Genomic DNA, 25,487 nt, shown 5'->3' on the forward strand with positions numbered 1-25,487 from the left:
ATATTATAATAATTGTCTAGTTTGACGCTCGGACAATTTACAACCAAGACCAAAAAACTACGTGTGCGCAACGTTGAACGTTTGCTGGGCATAAATGACGCTCAAAACTTTTTAAATTGAAGTGAAGACCCCCAAAAACGTGTAGCCTCGGGAAAAATGTACTGTTTACTGGGTCGGTGCAAACGGATGCAGTAAACAAATAACCAAAAATATTTTGAGTCACTGAGACACTATGTAAACAAACTGAATAGGTGAGCGAGACAGCCTAGAAACACAGGAGTTAAGTAAAACCTTAATACAATGAAATTAAAATGACTGAATGCTTGTAAGGCAAGCACACTAGATGATCAAAACATTAGATCACACCAAATAAGCCTGAATGGGTTCGCCAACTCCCCAACTATACAAGACTAGTTAGTATGTTATAACTAAACATAATTGTACTACTTACTATCCACAGTTCGCAAGCAACAGTTGCTGAACTATGAGCGAGTTCAAGACTTCTTGATGTGACGTTGAATGTGAGCCATAGCCTCATCCGGAGACTCAAATGTGTAGTCTTTACCATCATGAGATAGTCATAAACGGGCCGGGAATCGCAGTCCATACTTCACACCTGGATGGTCCCGTAGTAGTCGTTTGGCCTGCCCGAAAGTTGCGCGCTGCTTGGAAACCATGGGGGAACAGTCCTGGTAGATGGAGAAGCTCTGTCCTTGAAAGCTCAGAGTGGTATTGCGGGCTCGTCGGAGAATCTCTATCTTCTCATGGAAAAAGTGCACTCGAAGAATTATGTCACAGGGCCTCTCACCATCCCGGGGCTTTGGGCGCAGTGACCGGTGGGCACGATCATTCAGGGGCTTTTCATCTAAGGCAAGGACATCCTTCAGCAGCCCAGAAACTAAATCCGTGGCGTGAGGCATTTCCGCTGACTCTGGGACCGATACAAGTCTCAGGTTATTGCGGCGAGAGAATCCCTCTAAACTCACACAGCTCTCCTTCACCTTTTTCAAATCAGCAGCCTAGCGTTCCACGTCAGCCTCCAGGGAGGTAGTTAAGTCGGAGACATTGGTAGCGGAGGTCTCCAGTGCAGCAATCGTTGTAGTGTACGACGCTGTTGTTGTTTTGAGTGATGTGATTGCTGGCACCGTCTCGTTCCGCAGGATGGTTAGATCTGCTTTTAAAGTATCAGAAACCTCCTGTATTCGGGCCTCAATCGTAGCAAGCACCTCCGTTTTCATTTCAACTATCTCAGAGCGTAGTAGTTTGATGGCCTCGAGAATGTTCATTTCAGCGCCGCCAGGCCAAGCCGCACCCCCGGGTAAAGTGTGAGTCCCCGGGCCCTCAGACTCAGGAGAGGGCGGTGATGAGAGTGGGTCTTGTAGGCCGGGTTTTCTCAGTCATGTTTTTGGCCTTATTTTTCGTCGACATGCTGACATTCAAAAGCAAAGTAGTCTTGGTTTTTACGGAAAGGGATCACCAAACTAATATTTGAAAATAAATACGGTTCTGCTGCAAAATTCACATAAACTTTAAGAATACCGCGGGAGCAAACGGAAAACACGTCAGTCGCATATGGTGTCCCTCCAATCCAATTGATCAATTTCTGATACGGCACCTTTCTGTTGGAGAATGAGCTAGCTTGCTGCTGCTTCTGATTTTCCCAGCTAGACATTCCTCGGCATTGTGCGGTGCTCGTGGTTCAGCCAGTCAGTGGCGGCTGGCATAGCAGCAGTTTTGCTATGTTGAGGGACTAGAAGAGCTGATAGACTAGAAAAGGCCAGTATCAGCCCGATATATCGGCTCTGTGTTTGGAGGGAGGGGATGAGAGGAGATGCGATGTACCCCTGTGATGCACAGCATCCTGCCCCGATAACCTCCACCAGACGAGGGCAGGGTTCCAGGGTTAAGGAGCAGACAGACAGAGCTGGAGCCAAGACTCTGGGACTCCTCAAAGTCACTACAGGGATGTGGGCTCTCTCCCCCCTGTTTACAACAGACATGGGTTCAGATAGTATTTGTTTTTTGTGTGTTTGAGTGAGTATTGCTATAGAGCCAGATGGGCAGGGTTTGGAGTTTTGGGACCATTGCACAAAGAAAGCTCAATTAAATACTATTTGAACCCAGGTCTTTAGTACAGTGAGAATGGTGGAGGAAGTGGCCCCCACATGACCCCTGGTTTGCTGTCGGACATATTTGGTGGAAGTCTGAGAGACAGAGACAGAAGCTGTGTTCGAATACTCATACTAACCGCACTAACCCTACTATTTGTGATGTGAATTGAGTGTATAGAGTATGCTTATTGGTCATAGTATGGATATAGTTACTATGCCAAAAATTCCCGGATGTCTTACTAAATTAGGCAAAATACGAACTATACAATCAGTGGACACTATTTCCGTGCTTTTAGGGCCCATAATGCAATTCTTCCAAAAATGGGCGTGGCTTCTCAACATTTTCAGATTTGAAGAAAATGGCGGAAAAAATGCAACCGAAGTCCGACGAAAGCGGATACAAATTCATTGCTTTAACTAATTATGACAAAGGTTAAGAAAATGTTGAGCAATGTAATAAACTAATGACTTTTCAAGTAAGTTATGTTACACGTTATGTTACCTAACATTAGTTAGCTACTAATACATTGGACTTGCCAGGCAGTACTATTATCTTTCTGCTATCTAACTACCTACCCAACGTTTATTGACTTGATTATTCACATCATTCTTAGCTAAGGGGTATAGTCGTTGTGCGTTTCAATGGACATTGTTCATTCTGGCAATCTACTCCGATTTCAGAGCACTCTTGCGCTGAATAACTGATTAATTAATGAATGCCCAACACCCGTTGAATATGGCCGTGTCGGCAAAAAAATAAGCGTAATTAAATAGTTGCCAGCAGCACAGTAACAGTCACCAACGCTCTGGATAACATGAAAACAGCCTAACCAACTCTGCTAGGGTGAGTAAAATGGTCAGAGTGAGGTGTTCCGTGTCATTTGTGTCTATAAGTAGCTAGCCAACGTTAGCCTGTTTGCTTGGGTGCTTCACTGCCGTTGAACGCTCGGATCAACACTACTCCTCGGCCAGAGCGTCCAGTGTGCGCAATGAACGCTCCAAATTTATGAAAGGACAATCTGATGCTCTGGGCGTGGTAAATCCAGAGCGCACTGTGCATAGCATCAGCATCAACTTCCGGTAGACAGGCGAAGCTAGCTCTAGTACGCTCAACTGAAACGATACCGTTCATTTACAACTGGGGTGGGCATTTCCAGTCCTTGAGGGCCTGATTGGCATCACAGTTTTGCCCCAGCTAACACACCTGACTCCAATAATCACATAATCATGATCTTCAGTTTAGAATGACATTTGATTAATCAGCTGTGTTTAAGGATGGAGACAGTGTGACACCAATCAGGCCCTGGAGGACTGGAGTTCCCACCCCTGGTTTACAGTATACTAAAATTAACTAATAGTGTGTAGTATATACTCATTAGGTATGTAGTATGTTAGTATGGGTATTTGAACACAGCTAGAGAAACGAGCACTGTCATTTGAGGCCATGGAGACCTTTTTAACATTTGAGTGTTTTGGTTGTTTCAATCTTTGATTGTATAGCAAGCAAAGTATGCTCAAAGCTGAAAAGCACTGACAGAGAATTTGCAACACGTGTTTGAAATGAAACGATGAAATGAAATGACCTGGTGTGAATCCCACTGATGGGTATTCTCCTCGAATGCAGGCAGAGATGGAGAGAGCAAGAGAAACTGAGAGAGTGGGCCCTCCTGACCTTCCACAGATGGGCAGAACAGATTACTATAATACGTGTGTACAGTTGGAGCAGCTAGCCGCCTGCCAGCCCATTGTCTGTTAGAGCTCTAATGAGAAAAGCACTGAGAAGACATGGGCTTTAAGAGCCTAACAGCAGCTAGTGAGCATTGTGGCACTAGGCCTTCAGCACACACAGCACTGCGTATGGAACGTGTCACACGCTAAACCATTTGCACAAATCACCCTCTTCTCCCTTTAATGGCCCTAGCGGAGCAGCATTAAGGCCTACGGGTTAAGAGTTGAATGTGTGAACGATTACTCCATGGGAGTGGGGTCGCTAACCTCCCAGGTCGATTTATCACTATCTCTCTCTCTCTCCCCTCATCCGCTGTTCCTCTCTATCCAGCCATTCGCCGGCTTTGATTCTTAGTGTTTCTGTGTGTTCTCAACAGAGTCGTAATGCGAGCATTAGCTAGCACGTTTGGAGACAATCTATTTTTATATAAGTAGGGCTTTTACAGGGTTTTCCATTAGCGCCGGCTTATGACCGGGAAACACAGCAGAGAGGAAGAGGTGTGTCTGTCCAAAATGAGCCCAATGCGTTTCTATGGGCATATTTTGTACCTAAGCTTGTCACCTGCCTTCCCGCCTTTGGGACAACGTTAGGGCGGAGACATGAGCATCTTGTCATTATATACAGATCTCTGGTTGCAGTTTAATTTCTTTCCATGGAGGAGTGGGAGATAGCATGATGCTCGTGAATAGGGTCTTACATTGAGAGTATCTTCATCATGATACCATCGTAATAGCGATCTATATTTTCAAAAACGTGTTCATATTTCACGACCTCCGAGGGCTTTTGGAGTTGCCTATATGCGATTGAGCAAAATAACAGGCTTACACTTGATTTAGGCTACACTATAGCATGCTAAATGTTTCTGGACCAGTGATCGATGAGCAAACGAATAGATGACCTATACCACCTCCATTTATTTGCCCAGCCGGAGAATTAACCAAATATACAGACAGAGATTCAGTGAAACAAAATCACATTGATTGACAAGTTACAGGCTTTTGTTTGAGAGTAGGCCCAGGCTACTAAACGACTGAGTGAAGAGCAACATAATCTACTTGTTAAGCCACATAGCATGCGGGACAATGTGCTAATAAATGAGCCAGTAAGATGATCATGAGCAGCACTCACCTCAACTTAGCTAACATTTCCGCAGCCTAATTGTACCCTAACCAATACCCAAATGGAGTCCCCAAGCTTGTCTCAAAACAGTGCGAAATGTTGCTGAAATAGTTGACCACACACTGGTAGGCTACTGCTTCAAATGTGTTATTACTATTGGATGACTTTGGGAGTTACAATAAGCGTTAAGCAACAATTTGATGCCTTCAATTGCATTAGCCTACTTTATTCCAATATTTTTGTCATTCAGTGATATTTATTCCCACAGTAATTCTTTATGGATCCATCTAGTTGTGCTTAAGAAAACAGTGTGAAGGACAATGCGAAGAGATGGGACCATCAAGAACTTAAGAACGTAGTGCATGCCAATGCTGCCTCAGCATTACGGCTGCGTTTCATACTAAGCTGTAGGCAGAACTTTACTGCAATCATGACTAGGTTGGTTTGCAGAAATAAAAGTTTAGGCTTTGATACCGGCAACACCTTTTCAGATATAAACAAAAGGTGTAAAAAGTTGGCGGGATGCTAAAGTTGTCGAGAAAACGTCTTAGTATGAAAGGTGTATTATAAAATAGTCCTGATCAAATAGACCTAGACAATATCCATAACAACTAACAATACACTGACTTCATCCAATGTTATGTCTTTCTACACAATACCACAACTAATTTCTCCAATCTGGGAGGCAAAGTATTCAATCATTTCGCAGTGTATTTCAGATGGAATCAACGCATTAGAATGTACCAGAGGCCACCAGAATAGACTTCCTTCGGAAATATCTTTCAACCCCCCCACGGGGGTGCCTGGCTGGCTACTTGTTTTATTTGGCTAGCTACTCTATGTACTTGTGGAAAAACCTGCCTATACTGTATATCAAATGTCATTTGTGTTGCAATCTTTTATATCATATTGTTAGTGCGTGTGGAAACTATTCGCCTAGTTTTATCATGTTTTTTTGTTAAAGAAGTTATGTTTCTGACCTACTATCAACATCACACCATAACCATCTAGAACAGACTGCCTGCATTGCTTAACTACATTACTCTATCGAGGGGCTGAACATTAAGATATAAGAAAAAGCGCTACATGCATTATTTTTTACCCAAGATCCAGTACAGGCTTGTTCCATTGAGACCTGTAACACTACCTATCTGTATCCTATCAGCCACCATCCATTCACCCAGCAGGAGGCTAGCAGGGTGCCAGTGTTTAAGTGCTTCACAGGGGGGTAAAGTACACCAGCGATGCCAGCCTCCCAGTGCCAGTGAAGGCCCAATTAAGGCCAAGGCCCGATGGTCATGTTAAAATGTTGAACTACCCCCCTGCCCATGCTGGTTGGCCAGTTTTTTTTAATGTAATTGAACCCATGCCCGTGTTGTTATGTTAGGTACTGGCTAAACTCTATCCATGCTGTTAGGCTAGCCACTAGCTATTGGATATCTGTGTAACCTCCGGCCCATGCTGTTTGACTACTGGCTAAATGTGTTCGAACAAACAGAACAGGACTAGAGTTAGCATAGCCAAGACCCGCTGGTCCTGTTAAACTGACCCCATGTCCTGCTGTTAGGCTAGCTACCGGAGAACCGTGTTGTTTGTCAAGCTACCAGCTAACCCTTTAACCATGCTGTTTGTCTACTGGCTAAACTGTGTTTGAGCCAACATAACAGGACCCCCGACCGCCATTACGCTGCTCACCCCAAGTCCATCCACTCAGACCAAGGTCTCTTCCTTAAGAGGACATCACTGGTCTCCAGTCTCCCAATGACCACCTCAGTAAAAAGTTCACTTTGCGTTATGTTGTTTCTTTGTTTCTCTCCGTCTAAGTAACCTCTCTCCTCATATCCCTGGGCTAATGCAGATAGTCCACTGCCCTGCTAGTCTACACACACACACGGTGCCGTGCTAGTCTACACACACACACGGTGCCCTGCTAGTCTACACACATACACGGTGCCGTGCTAGTCTACACACACACACGGTGCCGTGCTAGTCTACACACACACACACGGTGCCGTGCTAGTCTACACACACCTAGTCTACACACACACGGTGCCGTGCTAGTCTACACACACACACGGTGCCCTGCTAGCTCTACACACACACACGGTGCCTGCTGCTAGCTCTACACACACACACACGGTGCCGTGCTAGTCTACACACACACACACGGTGCCCTGCTAGTCTACACACACACACACGGTGCCCTGCTAGTCTACACACACACACGGTGCCGTGCTAGTCTACACACACACACGGTGCCGTGCTAGTCTACACACACACACGGTGCCGTGCTAGTCTACACACACACACGGTGCCCTGCTAGTCTACACACACACACGGTGCCGTGCTAGTCTACACACACACACGGTGCCCTGCTAGTCTACACACACACACGGTGCCGTGCTAGTCTACACACACACACACGGTGCCCTGCTAGTCTACACACACACACGGTGCCCTGCTAGTCTACACACACACACGTTGCCGTGCTAGTCTACACACACACACACACACGGTGCCCTGCTAGTCTACACACACACACGGTGCCGTGCTAGTCTACACACACACACGGTGCCGTGCTAGTCTACACACACACACGGTGCCCTGCTAGTCTACACACACACACGGTGCCGTGCTAGTCTACACACACACACGGTGCCCTGCTAGTCTACACACACACACGGTGCCGTGCTAGTCTACACACACACACGGTGCCCTGCTAGTCTACACACACACACGGTGCCCTGCTAGTCTACACACACACACGTTGCCGTGCTAGTCTACACACACACACACACGTTGCCGTGCTAGTCTACACACACACACACACGGTGCCCTGCTAGTCTACACACACACACGGTGCCGTGCTAGTCTACACACACACACGGTGCCGTGCTAGTCTACACACACACACGGTGCCCTGCTAGTCTACACACACACGGTGCCCTGCTAGTCTACACACACACACGGTGCCGTGCTAGTCTACACACACACACAGTGCCCTGCTAGTCTACACACACACACGGTGCCCTGCTAGTCTACACACACACACGGTGCCCTGCTAGTCTACACACACACGGTGCCCTGCTAGTCTACACACATACACGGTGCCGTGCTAGTCTGGAGAGATTCAGACAGATGCCCCGTCCCTCTGCAGCAGATAATATAAAGAAGTGGCGTGCCGTGCTTTGATTGGCCAGTGGCCTTGACTGCCTCCCAAATGGCAACCTATATAGTGCACTGCTTTTGACAAGGCTCCATAGGGTTCTGGTCAAAAGTAGTGCACTATAATGGGAATGGGGTGCCATTTGAGAGTTCCTGCCGTACTGATGTGGTCTGCTGTGTTCAGGGACAAAGTTCAGCCTCATCTGGCCATTATTACTGTTGGGAAAAGGCTGTTTACTGTAAACTGTTTACAGAGGTCTGTCACTATCTCTGAACATGCAGGGTAAACACAGGAACACACTCCCACTCCTAATGGCTCGTAAACACTGGCCCGGGGAATGCACACACACTCAAAAAAAGACCACCGGACACACACTCGCCCACACCCTCAGACGCTTGCAAACACACACGAATACTCACAGACAATGCATAAACAAATACACACTCACCCGTAAAAATAAGTCATATCCAGACATATGATGTTCTTCTCAAACAAAGTAATTGTGCTGCAGTATACCTTATCCATAAACCACAATGTTTAATTGGCATTGGAACAAACTTGATCATACTTGATTTTATATGACTGATTCTGTAGGGCATATCTGATTCCTTGGGAACACCCTAAGCAAAGTTAGTTAAGATTCCCTTTTTTCTCTCTTTTAACCCATTACACTCATATCCACATACTGGTTGAAAATGGCAGCTTTGGGCTCTGATAAGTGCCTTAATTTAGAACGCAGTGGCTGTTCAGTAACATGCTATAAATGACGTCAGAGCTCAGGGTCTCCGCTTCACAGCTCTGAATGGGTTTTGACTGACAGCCTTTATGAACTTGAGCACCGTGCACAGCAAGAAGTTGCCCCAATCCCTCCCACTAATTGGGCAACTTTTGCTATTGTTTTGTCTGAGTGAGGGCCATGTGGTAAATTAAGAAGACTCAATGCATCTTGAAAGACGAGACATTGAGAATTATAATAAATACCGGTTTGATGTTATACGAGCAAGCCAAACGTGCACTTTACATTTCCATATGATAAAACTCATGTCAAATACAGTGTCAACGTTTATGATCACTATTTGTGATGTACTGTACAGTTACAAGATGACATGGCGTAACACCCTGGGTTGTTCTGAACAGAATGAGCCCATGTTTTGTCCTTTGTGAAGGTCATTTGCCTTGGAACACACATCTGAATGTACTCATGACTACTTTCTATGCTCACCAGAATTACAATCTGAATTGCCCTGTGAAAGCCTAACAAGATCGTATTTTATAACTTTTCTAGTCATGTTGGCAATAGAACAAGCTTTCAAATTATGCCCACCTCAACCAGATTGTGATTTATAATGGCCCGTTTTGGGATTGCGTGAACAACAACAGTAATTGTGTGATTGCAGGGTTGTGTTCCAAACAAAACAGCTACAAGTGTGCTTGCTGTAGTTCCTCAACGTCACAGCTAGGAGACACCTCACACGGAACCCAAACCGGCTGCGCGCGTGCGCCATCGTGCATGAATTTATTTTGTCCCCCCACACCAAACACGATCATGACACGCAGGTTAAAATATCAAAACAAACTCTGAACCAATGACATTAATTTGGGGACAGGTCGAAAAGCATTAAACATTTATGGCAATTTAGCTTGCACTTGCTAGCTAATTTGTCCTATTTAGCTAGCTTGCTGTTGCTAGCTAATTTGTCCTGGGATATAAACATTAGGTTGTTATTTTACCTGAAATGCACAAGGTCCTCTACTCCGACAATTAATCCACACATAAAAACGGTCAACCGAATCGTTTCTAGCCATCTCTCCTCCTTCCAGGCCTTTTCATCATTTAACATATATGGTGATTGGCATCTAAACTTTCATAGTATTACCACGACAACCGGCAACAGTTCGTCTTTCAATCACCCACGTGGGTATAACCAATGAGGAGATGGCACGTGGGTACCTGCTTCTATAAACCTTTGAGGAGATGGGAGAGGCAGGACGTGCAGCGCAATCTGCGTCAGAAATAGGAATGACTTCTATTTTAGCCCTTGGAAACGCAGACGCTCGTTGATGCGTGCGAGCAGTGTGGGTGCAATAATTGAATAACACAGATCGCTAAATTTATTTTGTGCACGCGACGTGAGCGGTGTAGTCAGGGTATTATAGTTGAAGACTTTTCTTTGAGTCATAAAAATACATTGAAATGACTTAGGAACTGTGACCACTTGGAGACACCAGTTAGTCCTCTCACTCAAACCCTTGTCATTGTTTTATGTTGCACCTACCCCATATTTTCCAGGAAAAGCGGAGAAAAGCACAAAATCAGCAGTGTAATGTTTGGATTCTTGTGTCAGGTGAACTGTTGTCCTCAACTTTGGTCTAATAATTTTCCCATCATCTTTAAACTCTTACCTTTCAATTGCTACCATGCTTATGCATATGCTTTTCATATTTCTTCTGGAAGAAACATATCAATTTAGCCGTGTCCATATAGGCCAATTCCCGCGAGTGTAAAGGTTTAAGATATATAAAAACAACTGAAATGCCTTGTTCCAATGTCTGAACAAAACCATACCATGATTTATCGTCAGTACTTTGTATTACTTATTCATACTCTTTCCTTAAAAGAAGGAGAAGAAAAAAAGTTGATTAATAGCTAAAAGGAAAAGTATGCTAGTACGCTTCCTCTGCCAAAAGTATGGTACAACACACACTGAGACAAGCACACACACATACGTCCTCTACCAAACGTATGGTACTGCACTTTACAGAATGGTCTGAGTTGTTGAGGCAGGTCCCAGGTTTCAGATCAATTCTAACATGGACAGTTTGCTTCCTGCTTTATGTGTCTTGTACGCTTAAACAGACAGGTCAAAAATTTAAGCTGAAAAGTGTCTGACTGGCTAATAATGGTTTTTCCATCTATCTCTTCTTTGTGTATCTCTCCCTCCCCCATGAAGACCTTACCTCTTTGGGGCAGGATGTTTTGCCATTAAAACTCCATGGTGAGTTTCCCTCCTCACTACCTACCTACCTACCTAGCATGCTCTGTTGTTGCTCTGTCCTGGCTCAAGACAAAATCAAATGGCACCCTATTCTTTATTTAGTGTACTACTTCTGATCAGGGCCACAGGGGCCCTGATCAAAATAATTGCACTTAATAGGCAATGAGGTGGCATTTGGGATGCAGTCAACGACATCCCATCTTTTCATTCTGTCTGAGTATATTGAGTGTATTTTCAACACGTTCTGTCAGTTTGTCTAGTCGTCATCCCTGAGGAAAACACCATGAAAGTTCTTCTCTTTTTTTGACACTCCTTCCCCCCCCATTTTTTTGTTCTGCAAAGTGTTTGATTTTCTTTTCTTGAAGTGGATTTGAGTTCACACTTTGGTTGGGTGATTTCATAAGATGATCGTATTGTGCCTCTTGCTAAATCTGACGTCAAGATTCACACCAAACAACAATTTTATTCCACATAAGCTGTCTATAGAATTGGGATACTGGTTTGATTTCTGGATCACTTTTTATGGAGGGGTAAACTCACAAACCCAGAGGTATGTTGTAACATCACTGGAACATTCTTGTCTGGCTACTTGTGATCTATTTAAACCCACCACTTCTTCATGACGGTGACCAAGCTCACTCTCTGTCTCCCCCTGTCTCTCCCCTGTCTCTCTCGCTCGCGCCCTCTCGCTCGACTCTCTCGCTCGCGCCCCGACTCTCTCGCTCGCGCCCTCCCTGTCTCTCTCGTTCGCTCTCCCTGTCTCTCTCGCTCGCTCTCCCTGTCTCTCTCGCTCGCTCTCCCTGTCTCTCTCGCTCGCTCTCCCTGTCTCTCTCGCTCGCTCTCCCCGTCTCGCTCTCCCGCTCCCCCCGTCTCGCTCGCCCGCTCCCCCCGTCTCGCTCGTCCGCTCCCCCCGTCTCGCTCTCCCGCTCCCTCCGTCTTGCCCGCTCTCTCGCCCACTCCCTCCGTCTCGCTCTCTCGCCCGCTCCCTCCGTCTCGCCCGCTCCCTCCGTCTCGCCCGCTCCCTCCGTCTCGCTCTCCCGCCGCCTCGCTCCCCCGCCCCCTCCGCCTCGCTCTCCCGCCCCCTCCGCCTCGCTCTCCCACTCCCTCCGTCTCGCTCGCACACTCCCCCCATCTCGCCCGCTCCCCCCATCTCGCCCGCTCCCCCCGTCTCGCTCGCCCGCTCCCCCGTCTTTCTTGCCCGCTCCCCCCGTCTCGCCCACTCCCTCCGTCTCGCCCGCTCTCTCGCCCGCTCCCTCCGTCTTGCCCACTCCCTCCGTCTCGCTCTCCAGCCCCCTCCGTCTCGCTCTCCCACTCCCTCCGTCTCGCTCGCCCGCTCTCTTGCTCGCCTGCTCCCTCCGTCTCGCTCGCCCGCTCCCTCCGTCTCGTCCGCCCGCTCCCTCCGTCTCGTCCGCCCGCTCCCTCCATCTCGTCCGCCCGCTCCCTCCATCTCGCTCGCCCACTCCCTCCGTCCGCTCCCTCCCTCGTCTCGCCCGCTCCCTCCGTCTCGCTCGCCCACTCCCTCCGTCCGCTCCCCCCGTCTCGCTCTCCCGCTCCCTCCGTCTCGCTCTCCCGCTCCCTCCGTCTCGCTCGTCCCCTCGCCCGCTCCCTCTTTCTCTCCCGCTCGCCCCCTCCGTCTCGCTCGCTCCCTCCCTCCGTCTCGCTCGCTCCCTCCCTCCCTCTCGCTCGCTCCCTCCCTCCCTCTGGCGCCCTCACTCGCTTCCTCCCTCCCTCTGGCTCGCTTCCTCCCTCCCTCTGGCTCGCTCGCTCCCTCCCTCTGGCTCGCTCGCTCCCTCCCTCTTGCTCGCTCCCTCCCTCCCTCTTGCTCGCTCCCTCCCTCCCTCTTGCTCGCTCGCTCGCTCCCTCCCTCTGGCTCGCTCGCTCTCTCCCTCCCTCCCTCTTTGGTTCGCTCCCTCTCTCGCTCTCTCCCTCTCTCTGGCTCCCTCCCTCCCTCTGGCTCCCTCCCTCTGGCTGGCTGGCTCCCTTCCTACCTCTCTCCCTCCCTCTGGCTCGCTCGCTCCCTCTGTCTCGCTCGCTCCCTCTGTCTCTCTCGTCCTCTGCTCGCTCCATCTGTCTCGCTCGCTCCCTCCCTCTGTCTCGCTCGCTCCCCCCTCTGTCTCGCTCGCTCCCCCCCTCTGTCTCGCTCGCTTCCCCCCTCTGTCTCGCTCGCTCCCTCCCTCTGTCTCGCTCGCTCCCTCCCTCTGTCTCGCTCGCTCCCTCCCTCTGTCTCGCTCGCTCCCTCCCTCTGTCTCGCTCGCTCCCTCCCTCTGTCTCGCTCGCTCCCTCTGTCTCGCTCGCTCCCTCTCGCTCGCTCGCTCCCTCCCTCTGTCTCGCTCCCTCCCTCCCTCTTTCTCGCTCCCTCCCTCCCTCTGTCTCGCTCCCTCCCTCCCTCTGTCTCGCTCCCTCCCCTGTCTGTCTCGCTCCCTCCCGCTGTCTCGCTCGCTCCCTCCCTCTGTCTCGCTCGCTCCCTCCCTCTGTCTCGCTCGCTCCCTCCCTCTGTCTCGCTCGCTCCCTCTGTCTCGCTCGCTCCCTCTCGCTCGCTCGCTCCCTCCCTCTGTCTCGATCCCTCCCTCCCTCTGTCTCGATCCCTCCCTCCTTCCGTCTCGATCCCTCCCTCCTTCCGTCTCGATCCCTCCCTCCCTCCCTCGCTCCCTCCCTCCCTCTCGCTCCCTCTGGCTCGCTCGCTCCCCCCCTCGGGCTCGCTCGCTCGCTCCCTCCCACTGGCTCTCTGGCTCGCTCCCTCCCTCTAGCTCGCTCGCTCCCTCCCTCTGGCTCGCTCGCTCCCTCCCTGTCTCGCTCGCTCCCTTCCTGTCTCGCTCACTCTCTTGCTTTTTATTTATTTCTCACACACTCATTCTCTCTTTTGCTGTTCACATTAGACCACAGACACTGTTTATTTAAGAATAATGCCTTTGTGTTGATCTCATGTTGTTCCTATTTTGTGGTTTTATCGCCCTTTGTTATTTCTTGGCAATATCATTGAACAATCGGATGTGCGTGTGCATGCGTGAGTCCTAAATTGCACACAGCCTTTCCATTGTGAGCAGGCCTAATGTGGCTTTAGCCATCCGTCTATTTGGCGCCTTTTCTCTTTACATCAATTATATGATGTAATTGGTTAATGTCATAAGTGTCATGTAATGAGGGATTTGCCTCCCTTTCTGGGAAAACAACGTAGTGCCTATGTGTGAACTTAGAGGAAAGCATTGTTGTTGACTTGGAATATGTCTGTTGATTTGTTATAGGCTTACATCATTTCCTTGATCCTTGAACATTTTGCAATAAGAGGTGGATTGTATAGTCATGAAAAAGCAGTTAGTGATATTTTGTACGTACAGACATTTTACTATTCATGCATCATTCTGTTTCGAATTCATCTAATTTACCTCAGTTGTGATGAAAGATATTTAATTTGATACAGCATTTTGTCATAGCCAATTGTCCTCAATGTAAATTACACAGCTGCGTGCAGGCCGATATGTTTAATATGACGTGTTTGTGTCCACGCCGCTCAGTTTGGGCCTAAATGTACTGCGGTCGACAGAGGACATTACATTATCTAAGTTAGCAATGAGTTTTCTAACGATGTAGCTCTCTAATACTCAGGAGGGCAGAAAGTCCAGTCTCTCTCTGTCAACGCTGTCTTGTGAAATCAGATGCTTACAAGCTTTTAAAAAGAAGCCCCATTATGACAGAGTCACTTATGGACAGATGATTGATTGGCTGGGCTCAACGGCGGTGCAGTGAACTTTTCCTCCTCCTCCGACGAATCACTCTCTCAACCCTCTCTCGTTCCTCCGTGACTGCCGACTCCCTCCATTCACTTTAGGAAATGAATAGCATGTGGACCTTCCCCAAGTCTTGGGTTTCCTCAGTTGTTGTGGCCAGTTACTCACTCATACTTTTTAATTTAAGCTTTTTCCCTCCCGCCCTCCCGCCCTCCCTCCCACTCTCTCACTCTCTCACTCTCTCACTCAATCTCTCACTCTCTCACTCTCTCACTCTCTCTCTCACTCTCACTCTCTCTTTCTCTCTCGCCCAGCCCAGCCCAGCCCAGCTAGGCTCTTAGTGATTTCAAAGCGGTATGCTTTTCAAAGGTACATCATTAGCATTTGTTAGCATGATGAACCCCCCCACAGTGACAGTAACTGCCTGCCTTTTGCTCTGCCTTTGGCTCCAACTCAAGCAAGCTAGTTAAAGCACTATTGTTTCTGTAATGGCATTTGTACCCGAACTGAGGGCATAACAGATCATTTGTCAAACTTGATCATTCCAATGTGTTTTATAAACAGTAAGTGTGGTGTTTGGACGGGCTATAGAGGATGTTGACATGAGGACCTGAACCTCTTTTCCTCTCCCATTTCTCACCCTATCCCCTAGAATGTAGGGCATTACATGTGTCAAACATAGTGTGTGTGTGTGTGTATATATGTGTCTGTGTGTATATAGGGAATAGGGTGTCATTAGGACACACCCAATGACACATACAGTAGCACGTCTGCCTCTTCTCTGAACCCTAATGATCCCTCATTCACCTTCTCTGTATCCCTCCTTTTTTAAACAGCTCAGGATGGAAGAGTGTGGCGAGTAACCTCTCTGACCACCGTTGTCCAATTACATGAGATCACACTAGACTAGCTGTTAAATATAGCCTCAGTGCTAACACCACATGGAACCTCCATCTAGGGCTGTTCTGGGGTGTGGCAGGCAGGCAGGGGATACAACCATCCCACAATAAATGCCTCTAACAGTATTAGTGTGATGAGGAGGAACATTAGACATAGAGCGAGGAAAGGGGGTTGAAGTCTCTGATTCTGTGTGCATTCCAAATGACACCCTATTCTCTACATATGTGCACTCTGTTGTCCAGGGCACATAGGGGACACGGCCTCTAATTCCTTCTCTGAGATGCTAAAACTTCCAAATGGCCTCATCATTACGGCCTTCTGTCTGTAGCTCCAGCCTCCTGCCCCAAGGCCACCTTTGTTTTGGAAGGCTGCTTTAAAATAATACATGTGACTTTGAAGGATCTGTCCTCCACATGGCTGGCCAAAGCTCTCTCTCTCTCTCCCGCTCTCTCTCTCTCTCTCTCTCTCTCTCTCTCTCGCTCTCTCGCTCTCTCTCTCTCTCTCTATGCCCAGCCACTGATACATATTAAACATAGGCTTTGCGTCCACTCCTCTCACCCCCGTTTAGCACTGTGTGTTTCCCAAATTATTCCCTATGTAGTGCCCTACTTTTGACCAGAACCCTATGGGCCCTGGTAAAATTGTATATAGGGAATATGGTGCCTTTTTGGATGCACCCACTGGTCTGCTCTACCCTACAGCCCCCCTGCTCTTAGTCGCTGGACGAGCCCACAGAAGTGCGGCTCTATCGGATTTGTTTACGGCGAGGGCCCTGAAAATAAATGGAGGCTGTCAGCCGCTGCTCTTGCCCTGCCCCCCTCCCGTCCCCTTGATGGCGCCTCATGTTCGCCTCAGCCCTGTAATGCCAAACAACTTTGATGGTGGATGTCGCAGATTGAATTATGCCCCTGAGGAAAAGCTATTAGCTCAGTCAAGAGTCCTCATTTGTTAAATGAAAAGTGGAAATGACATGCGAGTAGTCTCTTCAGTGAATTAAAGTTGCAGAGAAAATGAAGTCTCTTCCTAATAGCACAAAAAAACATTTTGTGGGGAGAGAGAAGGAGAGAAAAAAGGGATTTGGCTTCGGTTTAGTGACATCCATTGCCCCCCTCTCTCCCCCGTTCCACTCGGTATACTTATTTATCATAGTTTATTGATATTGGGTTATATTTTTCATTTTGTTCCTCTTTCCTGACCGGTTCCTCTGTACCATATGGAGTCCAGAGTACGGTGTCTGTCTGTCTCTGTCTGTCTGTCTGTCTGTTTTAGTCTGGCCTCTGTCACAGGGTAAAAACCTCAACACTTTCAAGCCACTTCAAGTGAGGCCGAGAGGAAAATAATGATTTGAAACGCAGATGAATAAACGTTTGCGGCCATTTCTACTCAGAGAACCCACTCCCATTGGCAGACGGTGGTAACCCAGGATTCTTCAAAGGGAGAGCAGCCGCTCTAGCTGATCAGTATGGAGACACCACAAGGAGAACTTATCACAGTCTGTGGTGTGTGTGTTAGTACCCAGGCCAGCCCTGCAGCATAGCTCCTTGCAGCCTTCTCTTCTCAGCCACAGCTCTATAAGATTTAATTTGTCATTGGGCCTTTCCCCTCAATTCATGAAAATATGTACTTTTTAAACAATGTTATTTCTTGATGTATTACTCAAGCCTGCCTCTGCCCAAAGGCAACGGTGAATAGCGGCGCTAGAAAATACCTTTCTTCACACCATACACAGCGCCAGCATGAGATTTCACCCCAAAACCAAAGTCAAGCCATTCTGGAATAGGATTTGTGTTTCCTGAGGATATTGAAACCGGTTGACCACAAGCTTTGAGGATTTCAATTTTTTTCCAGTACGTGAGAGAGGAAGCAGAACATTGGAGAGATGGTAGTAAGCCTCACTAAAGAAACCTCTTATGACTAACACATACCCCAACCTCCCCAAACCATTCATCAGCTCCCATATCATTGATTCTGTTAACGAGAGATCCAGAGCGTGGAACAGGATTTGTTGTTTCCCATCTTCACCATATTAGTCATACTTTGATATGCAGATGTTGTGTTAGAGAGGTTGATAAACAGAGAGAGAGAGTGACTGAATGAGAAAACGTAGAGAGAGAGTGACTGGAAGAGAAAACGTAGAGAGAGAGTGACTGGAAGAGAAAACGTAGAGAGAGAGTGACTGAATGAGAAAACGTAGAGAGAGAGTGACTGAATGAGAAAACGTAGAGAGAGAGTGACTGGAAGAGAAAACGTAGAGAGAGAGTGACTGAATGAGAAAACGTAGAGAGAGAGTGACTGGAAGAGAAAACGTAGAGAGAGAGTGACTGAATGAGAAAACGTAGAGAGAGAGTGACTGGAAGAGAAAACGTAGAGAGAGAGTGACTGAATGAGAAAACGTAGAGAGAGAGTGACTGAATGAGAAAACGTAGAGAGAGAGTGACTGAATGAGAAAACGTAGAGAGAGAGTGACTGAATGAGAAAACGTAGAGAGAGAGTGACTGGAAGAGAAAATGTAGAGAGAGAGTGACTGGAAGAGAAAACGTAGAGAGAGAGACTGAATGAGAAAACGTAGAGAGAGAGTGACTGAATGAGAAAACGTAGAGAGAGTGACTGAATGAGAAAACGTAGAGAGAGAGTGACTGGAAGAGAAAACGTAGAGAGAGAGAGACTGAATGAGAAAACGTAGAGAGAGAGTGACTGAATGAGAAAACGTAGAGAGAGAGTGACTGGAAGAGAAAACGTAGAGAGAGAGTGACTGAATGAGAAAACGTAGAGAGAGAGTGACTGAATGAGAAAACGTAGAGAGAGTGACTGAATGAGAAAACGTAGAGAGAGTGACTGAATGAGAAAACGTAGAGAGAGAGTGACTGAATGAGAAAACGTAGAGAGAGAGTGACTGAATGAGAAAACGTAGAGAGAGTGACTGAATGAGAAAACGTAGAGAGAGAGTGACTGAATGAGAAAACGTAGAGAGAGAGTGACTGAATGAGAAAACGTAGAGAGAGAGAGACTGGAAGAGAAAAGGGAGAGGGAGGGCGCAGTGAGAAGGATACAGTGTGCTGTATTGGCTGACCCCTTGCCGTCCGGCCGAGGCTCTGATGGCTCTATCTCCTGGACACGCTGACAGACAGACAATCGGACGGATGGACAGATCCGAGAAGGAGAGAGAGGGCTGTCACGAACCGGCTCAAAGCCCGTAACAAAAGGGAGACAACGTGGAGATAGTTAATAAATATATTTTGTTATTCCTTAAGGTAACCTAAATGCAATTAACAATGGTGTGTGTAATCAGTAATGTAAGTGAGTGTTTTGCATAAATGTGATAATGCGGTATGTTGAAAGGTGCTAAAGCAAACAACCAAAAAGCCACAACAAAATCTATGAGGTGTCTGCATGGAGAGAGTCTCCTCCATGAATGGGGAAGTGGTGTATTTATCCTGGGAGACACCGGGCCCAGGTGTTTCCCATGTAGCTGACGACCCTCCCAACTCCGCCCACCGGCATCCTAATAAGGAAACAAGAACAAAGAGAGAATACGGCAGACAGAGTGGGAGGGTCGTCACAGGGCCGTAGAGTTAGCCAAGGCAATATCCTGACATGTTCCTATCAATCTCTCATCAGCTAGCACGGCTTACTGTAGATATTTGGTTATTCAGCCTCCCCCTTTATCCAACACGAATAAATACACAGCCACTAAGGCCTTCCCACCGTTCTACCCAGAAACACCCATCACACGGTGTCGGCTAAACAAAGACATCAACATCTCCCCTCGTCCTGTGAGTCATTTACCAGCTGCTGACAGTTATAAGGGAAGAGGAGGGAGAGTTGAGGCCCACAACAGGTCATTCAACACCTATTAGTGTGTCAGGCTGTTTTAGTGTGTCAGGCTGTTTTAGTGTGTCAGGCTATGTTAGTGTGTCAGGCTGTGTTAGTGTGTCAGGTTGAGGCTGTGAGGGCAAGGATAGTTCCAGTACTGGACAGTATGCCGTCACACTGGATTCAACAGAACCACTTTGGGGTAGATAGTATGGAAAATGTTTGAGGAATTGATCAGAAGTGAATTGTTGAATATTACATTTCATTATAGAGAATTTTCATGTTCCAAAATCTTGGACTGTGTGTGTGCACGGTGGGTTGTGTGTATTCAAGCGAGCTGGCGTGAGTGTATGTATTAGTGAGGTCTTCCTGGTTAGATCAGAGGTTAACCTCTCCTGTGTTGGTGTGTCAGACTGTGTTGGTGTGTCAGACTGTAGGGCTGGACAATAATACCAGGCCGGGGGTTTTACTGTCCACCTCGGTTATAGAGCTGGACAATAATACCAGGCCGGGGGTTTTACTGTCCACCTTGGTTATAGAGCTGGACAATAATACCAGGCCGGGGGTTTTACTGTCCACCTTGGTTATAGAGCTGGACAATAATACCAGGCCGGGGGTTTTACTGTCCACCTTGGTTATAGAGCTGGACAATAATACCAGGCCGGGGGTTTTACTGTCCACCTTGGTTATAGAGCTGGACAATAATACCAGGCCGGGGGTTTTACTGTCCACCTTGGTTATAGAGCTGGACAATAGTACCAGGCCGGGGGTTTTACTGTCCACCTTGGTTATAGAGCTGGACAATAATACCAGGCCGGGGGTTTTACTGTCCACCTTGGTTATAGAGCTGGACAATAATACCAGGCCGGGGGTTTTACTGTCCACCTTGGTTATAGAGCTGGACAATAATACCAGGCCGCTCCGCTACTGTTCTCCCATCACAAGCATATGCAGCCCTATCACCATACTGAACCTTTCCTTTCCTGTGTTGGCTTTCATCCAAACGGTCCTGACATGTCTGAATAATCCAATAACTCCCAGTAAATTCTCTCAAACTGCTAACTCAAAGTGAGACTAGGGGAAGCAGCTGGAAGACTAGCAGCATTCGAGACTCATGTTCAAGCAAGTGATAACCATTATGGCATCCTCGGGTATTCGCTGAAACTCATTTCTATTCATGTGTGTGTTTTCCGGCATGTGGGTATTGGCCTGTGTGGACAAACTCAGTCCTTAGTACAGTCAATGGTCAGGCCAGCCTGTGGTGGTTTCAGTGTACCATGACATGCTTCATGACAAAAGGAAGGACGTCATCAACCAGCAGCACAGGCTTTAAAATACCATAGACATCCTCTACAGAGCTGATCTACTGGCATGGGAATAGGCAGACAGAGACACACGTTACGGGAGAAAATATCCTGTATTATGTCTAATGCTGTTTTTAATTGGCTGAATGGTAGAGACCAATACATAAATCATTTGTCCAAACACCGGCACAGTGAAATTGGAGACAATTCAGAGCAAAAAAGATTTCTGTCTTCTATTTTTTTTTTGCTACCAATGCACTTCATTTTAAGTCATGCTCATCTCTTTATTTTGTTAAATCGCATGAAGTGTAATTGTATTAAAAGCTTGGCTTGTTCTTTGTTCACAGATGTGGCAGTGTTTGAACTTGAATATCTCAAACCAGATTGGGCATCATTCTCTCATTCTTTAACTGCAGCTTTAGTTCATCTAACAACTCAAACCGCCAGCCTTTATTTTCTCCAAGAGGAGTACCCTGTGTCCCCTCGGCTGTGTTCTCCTACCCACTCACCCCCTCTCTCTTTCGCTCTTTCTCCTGCAGCAAAGCCAAGCCTCCCCCCCAGATCTCCCCCAGTAAGTCTTGTGGAGGAGAGTTCTGTGTGGCTGCTGTCTTTGCTGCCTCACGCTCCTGGTACATGACCAACCCCAACATGAAGAGAGAGAAAGGTAAGGAGGGGTTGCTTTGGCTTTGTACCATTATGTTTATCATTAGATATCCCACTAGTGCATTAGTATCCTAGCTGTTACCCCCAAAACCACCATCATGCTAAAACACTTTCATTTCGTTTTAATTTGGCAAAATGTAGAAGTTTAAAATCTGTGTGAGAATCGTAAATACCATTTGACTTGGATCTGTGTGTTGCCCCTCTTAGCCCCCTGTGTAGACCCAACATTAAGGTCAAGGAAGTACAAACCCACTCAGGGAGATGCTGGGCGAAGTAGACAAAACACTTAGCAATGTCACAACAACATGCTCCTCTTACTTTGTAACGTTGACCTGTTGACCTCCCCTGTTCCTCAGACCAGTCCAGCCGGTCAGTGGTGGAGTCCCTCTATATCCTCAGTTGCTATGGCACCCTAGTGGAGCATGTCCTGGAGCCTCGGCCAATCAGCACAGCCCAGAAGATCAGCGATGACACACCCCTGGAGCTCAACACATGTCCACGGGCCTGCTGGAGCCTGGCCAGGTAACTGACCCTTCCTAACACACACACACACACACACACACACACACACACACACACACACACACACACACACACACACACACACACACACACACACACACACACACCCCCCCCCCCCCCCTCTGCTAAGCTGTGGTTCATGTTATGAAGATTTACATACATTACTGTATAACTGCACAATATATTACTGTATGTGATTTATACAGTAGTGCACTACATTGGGAATAGGGTGCCATTTGGGAGAGATCCTGAGATGTTCTCTGTAATTGACTGTGTGTTTCTCTCCTGTGTTGTGTTTGGTTGTTACAGGACTCCACTGTGGAATGAGCTGCAGCCTCCCTTTCTCTCCAACCACCCTCTGGTGCTGGCCTCTGACCTGGTGCAGTGTTACCAATACCTCCTGGCTGGATGTAAGTGGTATACACTGTGTGTGTGTATATGTACTATTTGTACGTGTGTGTGCACCAAGCGCCATTAGCCCGGTGCCAGAGCTGATTCCTACTGATTATTCTCTGTGGGAGATTGTCTTCACCCTCTTATTGGTGACATGCTGAGAGGAGGACCGTTTCAGTCCTCCTCCATTACTTCCCTGTTCCCTCTTAAAACCCTCAGTGGAGATCCGACATCAGTCCACCTGAGTCGTGCCTCAGATCTCTTATCACACAAACTATCAGCTTTTCATCCGTTCCGTCTGTACGGCGCTTTCCATCAAGTCTTTGTCACTGTGTGTCTCTGTGTCTGCCTCCTCTGGACAAGGCAGCATGACAACGCTAACAGCTCAACCAACTCCACTCAACTCATTCAAATGAAGCCGATTAGCCAGCCTCAACTCCTCCTAACTCAGTAACAAGTACAAAGAGCACCAAGCACTTCAGTTTGATATGTGACAGGCTGCGGAGGCTGGAGATGGCAGAGGGAAGAGGAGGGCGACTCTGGAGGGCAGAGTGTACACGGATGGCCACACATTTAACTTATCCTCTGTTATAAGTGTGCGTTGTTGCATTAGCTGCATAATCATAAACATACATCAGTAATTATCTCCTGAAGTGCCGTTGGGGCAAATCCCCTTCTCCTCCCGTGTGCCTGTTCTTCTGTCTCCTCTATTCTACGCTAAATTGGCAGCTTCCCGAATGGCACCCTATTCCCTACTTAGTGTACTACTTTTGACCTGCGTCCTATGGTCAACAGTAGTGCACTATAGGGAATAGGGTGCCATTTGGGAGGTAGACATTCTCCCAGTGCTCAGGGCTGAGCGGGTAGGATATTTTCTCAAATGAGTTCTAATAGTCCTTTCTAGTGTCTTCATCAGAGCGATGAAGTCAAGTTGGTGTGACGGGCCGGCAGCGGGCATCGGCGCTGGGTTTAGTGTGACTTGGTCCTGTGAGAGGGCAATATGGGCCAGACAGAGGGCACAATGGGCCAGACAGAGGGCACAATGGGCCAGACAGAGGGCACAATGGGCCAGACAGAGGGCACAATGGGCCAGACAGAGGGCACAATGGGCCAGACAGAGGGCACAATGGGCCAGACAGAGGGCACAATGGGCCAGACAGAGGGCATAATGATTTAGTCTCAGTGCTCTCTCACATTTAGCTCCAATTAGTGATGTCCAAAATATCACCGCCCGCCCCACCTTGTCTGTCTCTCCCTCGCCCCCGTTCCTCCTGCCAGCTGAGCAGCACCAACCCTGTCGCGCTCACACACCCAGGTCAATACAATATGCACTCACTTAATTTGCCGTCTTGTACTTCTACCCATTGCTCCGCTCCACCCCCGGGCGTTTTCTGCATGCTGCTACGGCTCACGGAGAGCCACCTTTCATTCCTCCGCGTTGCACCCGTTCTGTTTCATAACACTGTGCGTCCACTCCGCTCACCAGCGGATGGCTGGGCAGAGATGAAGTGATCCGGGGGGGGGGGATCTGACCCGGGGAGGCATTATACTCAGCCACACAACAGAACACACACACTGTGTTGGCTCTTGTTGTCCTTCTCCAGTGGTGTGTAAAGATGAGAGTTTATGTAGGGATAAGCTGCTGCTCTCCACCCTGCTCCAATACAAACTACACTATCAGGGTCTAGTTTACCTAGTAGATACTACCCCAAATGTCAACAAGCAGAAGGAGTGAGTGACGGGAGGAGGAAGGGATAGGGAAGCGAAGAAGACAGAGAAATTGAGAGACATGGAGGAGATGAAAGAGAGGTCACAAAGAGAAATATGGAGAGAGGGAGGGAGCGAGGCAGGGGGGTATGATAAATCACTGGTACCTTTTTTTAGATCTGCAAATTAGTGTGTATTCAGGGACCTAGCTGGGTTCCACAACCTTCTAGAGAATGGGGTTAGAGTGTTTACATGTTGTGTGATTGACAGCTGCTGCTCTCTCTATATTGGATGACCGGTGTGATTAAAAATGCATGTTGCTGTGGAGGGATGGAGCTCAGGGTCATGCCAGCCCAGCCGGAGAGGAGCCTCGCAGGCTGGTGATTAAAAGCAGCGGTGGCGCCAGTTCATGGTCACTATCTCTACCTGTCCGTCTGCCCACCCCACTAGCAGCGCTCTGGGCTCGCTCTGCTCTGCCACAGCCTGGTAAACAGCAACTCCACTACACTGCTGGGGATGATAAGAGACAGAGAGAGAGAGGTACACACACACACACACAGACAGACAGACAGACAGACAGACAGACAGACAGACAGACAGACAGACAGACAGACAGACAGACAGACAGACAGACAGACAGACAGACAGACAGACAGACAGACAGACACTCGCAGACAGACAGACACTCGCAGACAGACAGACACTCGCAGACAGACAGACACTCGCAGACAGACAGACACTCGCAGACAGACAGAGACTCGCAGACAGACAGACAGACAGACACTCGCAGACAGACAGACAGACAGACACTCGCAGACAGACAGACAGACAGACACTCGCAGACAGACAGACAGACAGACACTCGCAGACAGACACTCGCAGACAGACACTCGCAGACAGACAGACACTCGCAGACAGACAGACAGACACTCGCAGACAGACAGACAGACACTCGCAGACAGACAGACAGACACTCGCAGACAGACAGACACTCGCAGACAGACAGACAGACACTCGCAGACAGACAGACAGACACTCGCAGACACACAAACACACACACTCACTCGCAGACACACACACAAACACACTCACTCGCAGACACACACACAAACACACACACACACACACACACACACTCACTCGCAGACACACACACACACACACACACACACACACACACACACACACACACACACACACACACACACACACACACACACACACACTCACTCGCAGACACACACACAAACACACACACACACACACACACACTCACTCGCAGACACACACACACACACACACACACACACACACACACACACACACACTCACTCGCAGA

General features: G+C 48.0%; 1 protein-coding gene across 5 annotated transcripts in view; it reads left to right on the forward strand.

Moving 5' to 3' along the window:
• Positions 1 to 25,487, forward strand: part of LOC139548865 (BCAS3 microtubule associated cell migration factor-like) — a 325,394-nt gene that overhangs the window by 99,918 nt on the left and 199,989 nt on the right. For 4 of the 5 annotated variants that reach the window (XM_071358768.1, XM_071358769.1, XM_071358765.1 and 1 more), the window contains exons 17-20: positions 11,077 to 11,121; positions 21,403 to 21,527; positions 21,883 to 22,048; positions 22,358 to 22,458. In XM_071358768.1, the coding sequence (XP_071214869.1) occupies positions 11,077 to 11,121; positions 21,403 to 21,527; positions 21,883 to 22,048; positions 22,358 to 22,458 (437 nt within the window). The remainder of the gene's footprint in view (positions 1 to 11,076; positions 11,122 to 21,402; positions 21,528 to 21,882; positions 22,049 to 22,357; positions 22,459 to 25,487) is intronic. The other variant, XM_071358767.1, reaches the window with a different exon arrangement.

The sequence above is a fragment of the Salvelinus alpinus genome, chromosome 22 (genome assembly GCF_045679555.1).
Source record: "Salvelinus alpinus chromosome 22, SLU_Salpinus.1, whole genome shotgun sequence".
NCBI classification, from domain to species: Eukaryota; Metazoa; Chordata; class Actinopteri; order Salmoniformes; family Salmonidae; genus Salvelinus; species Salvelinus alpinus.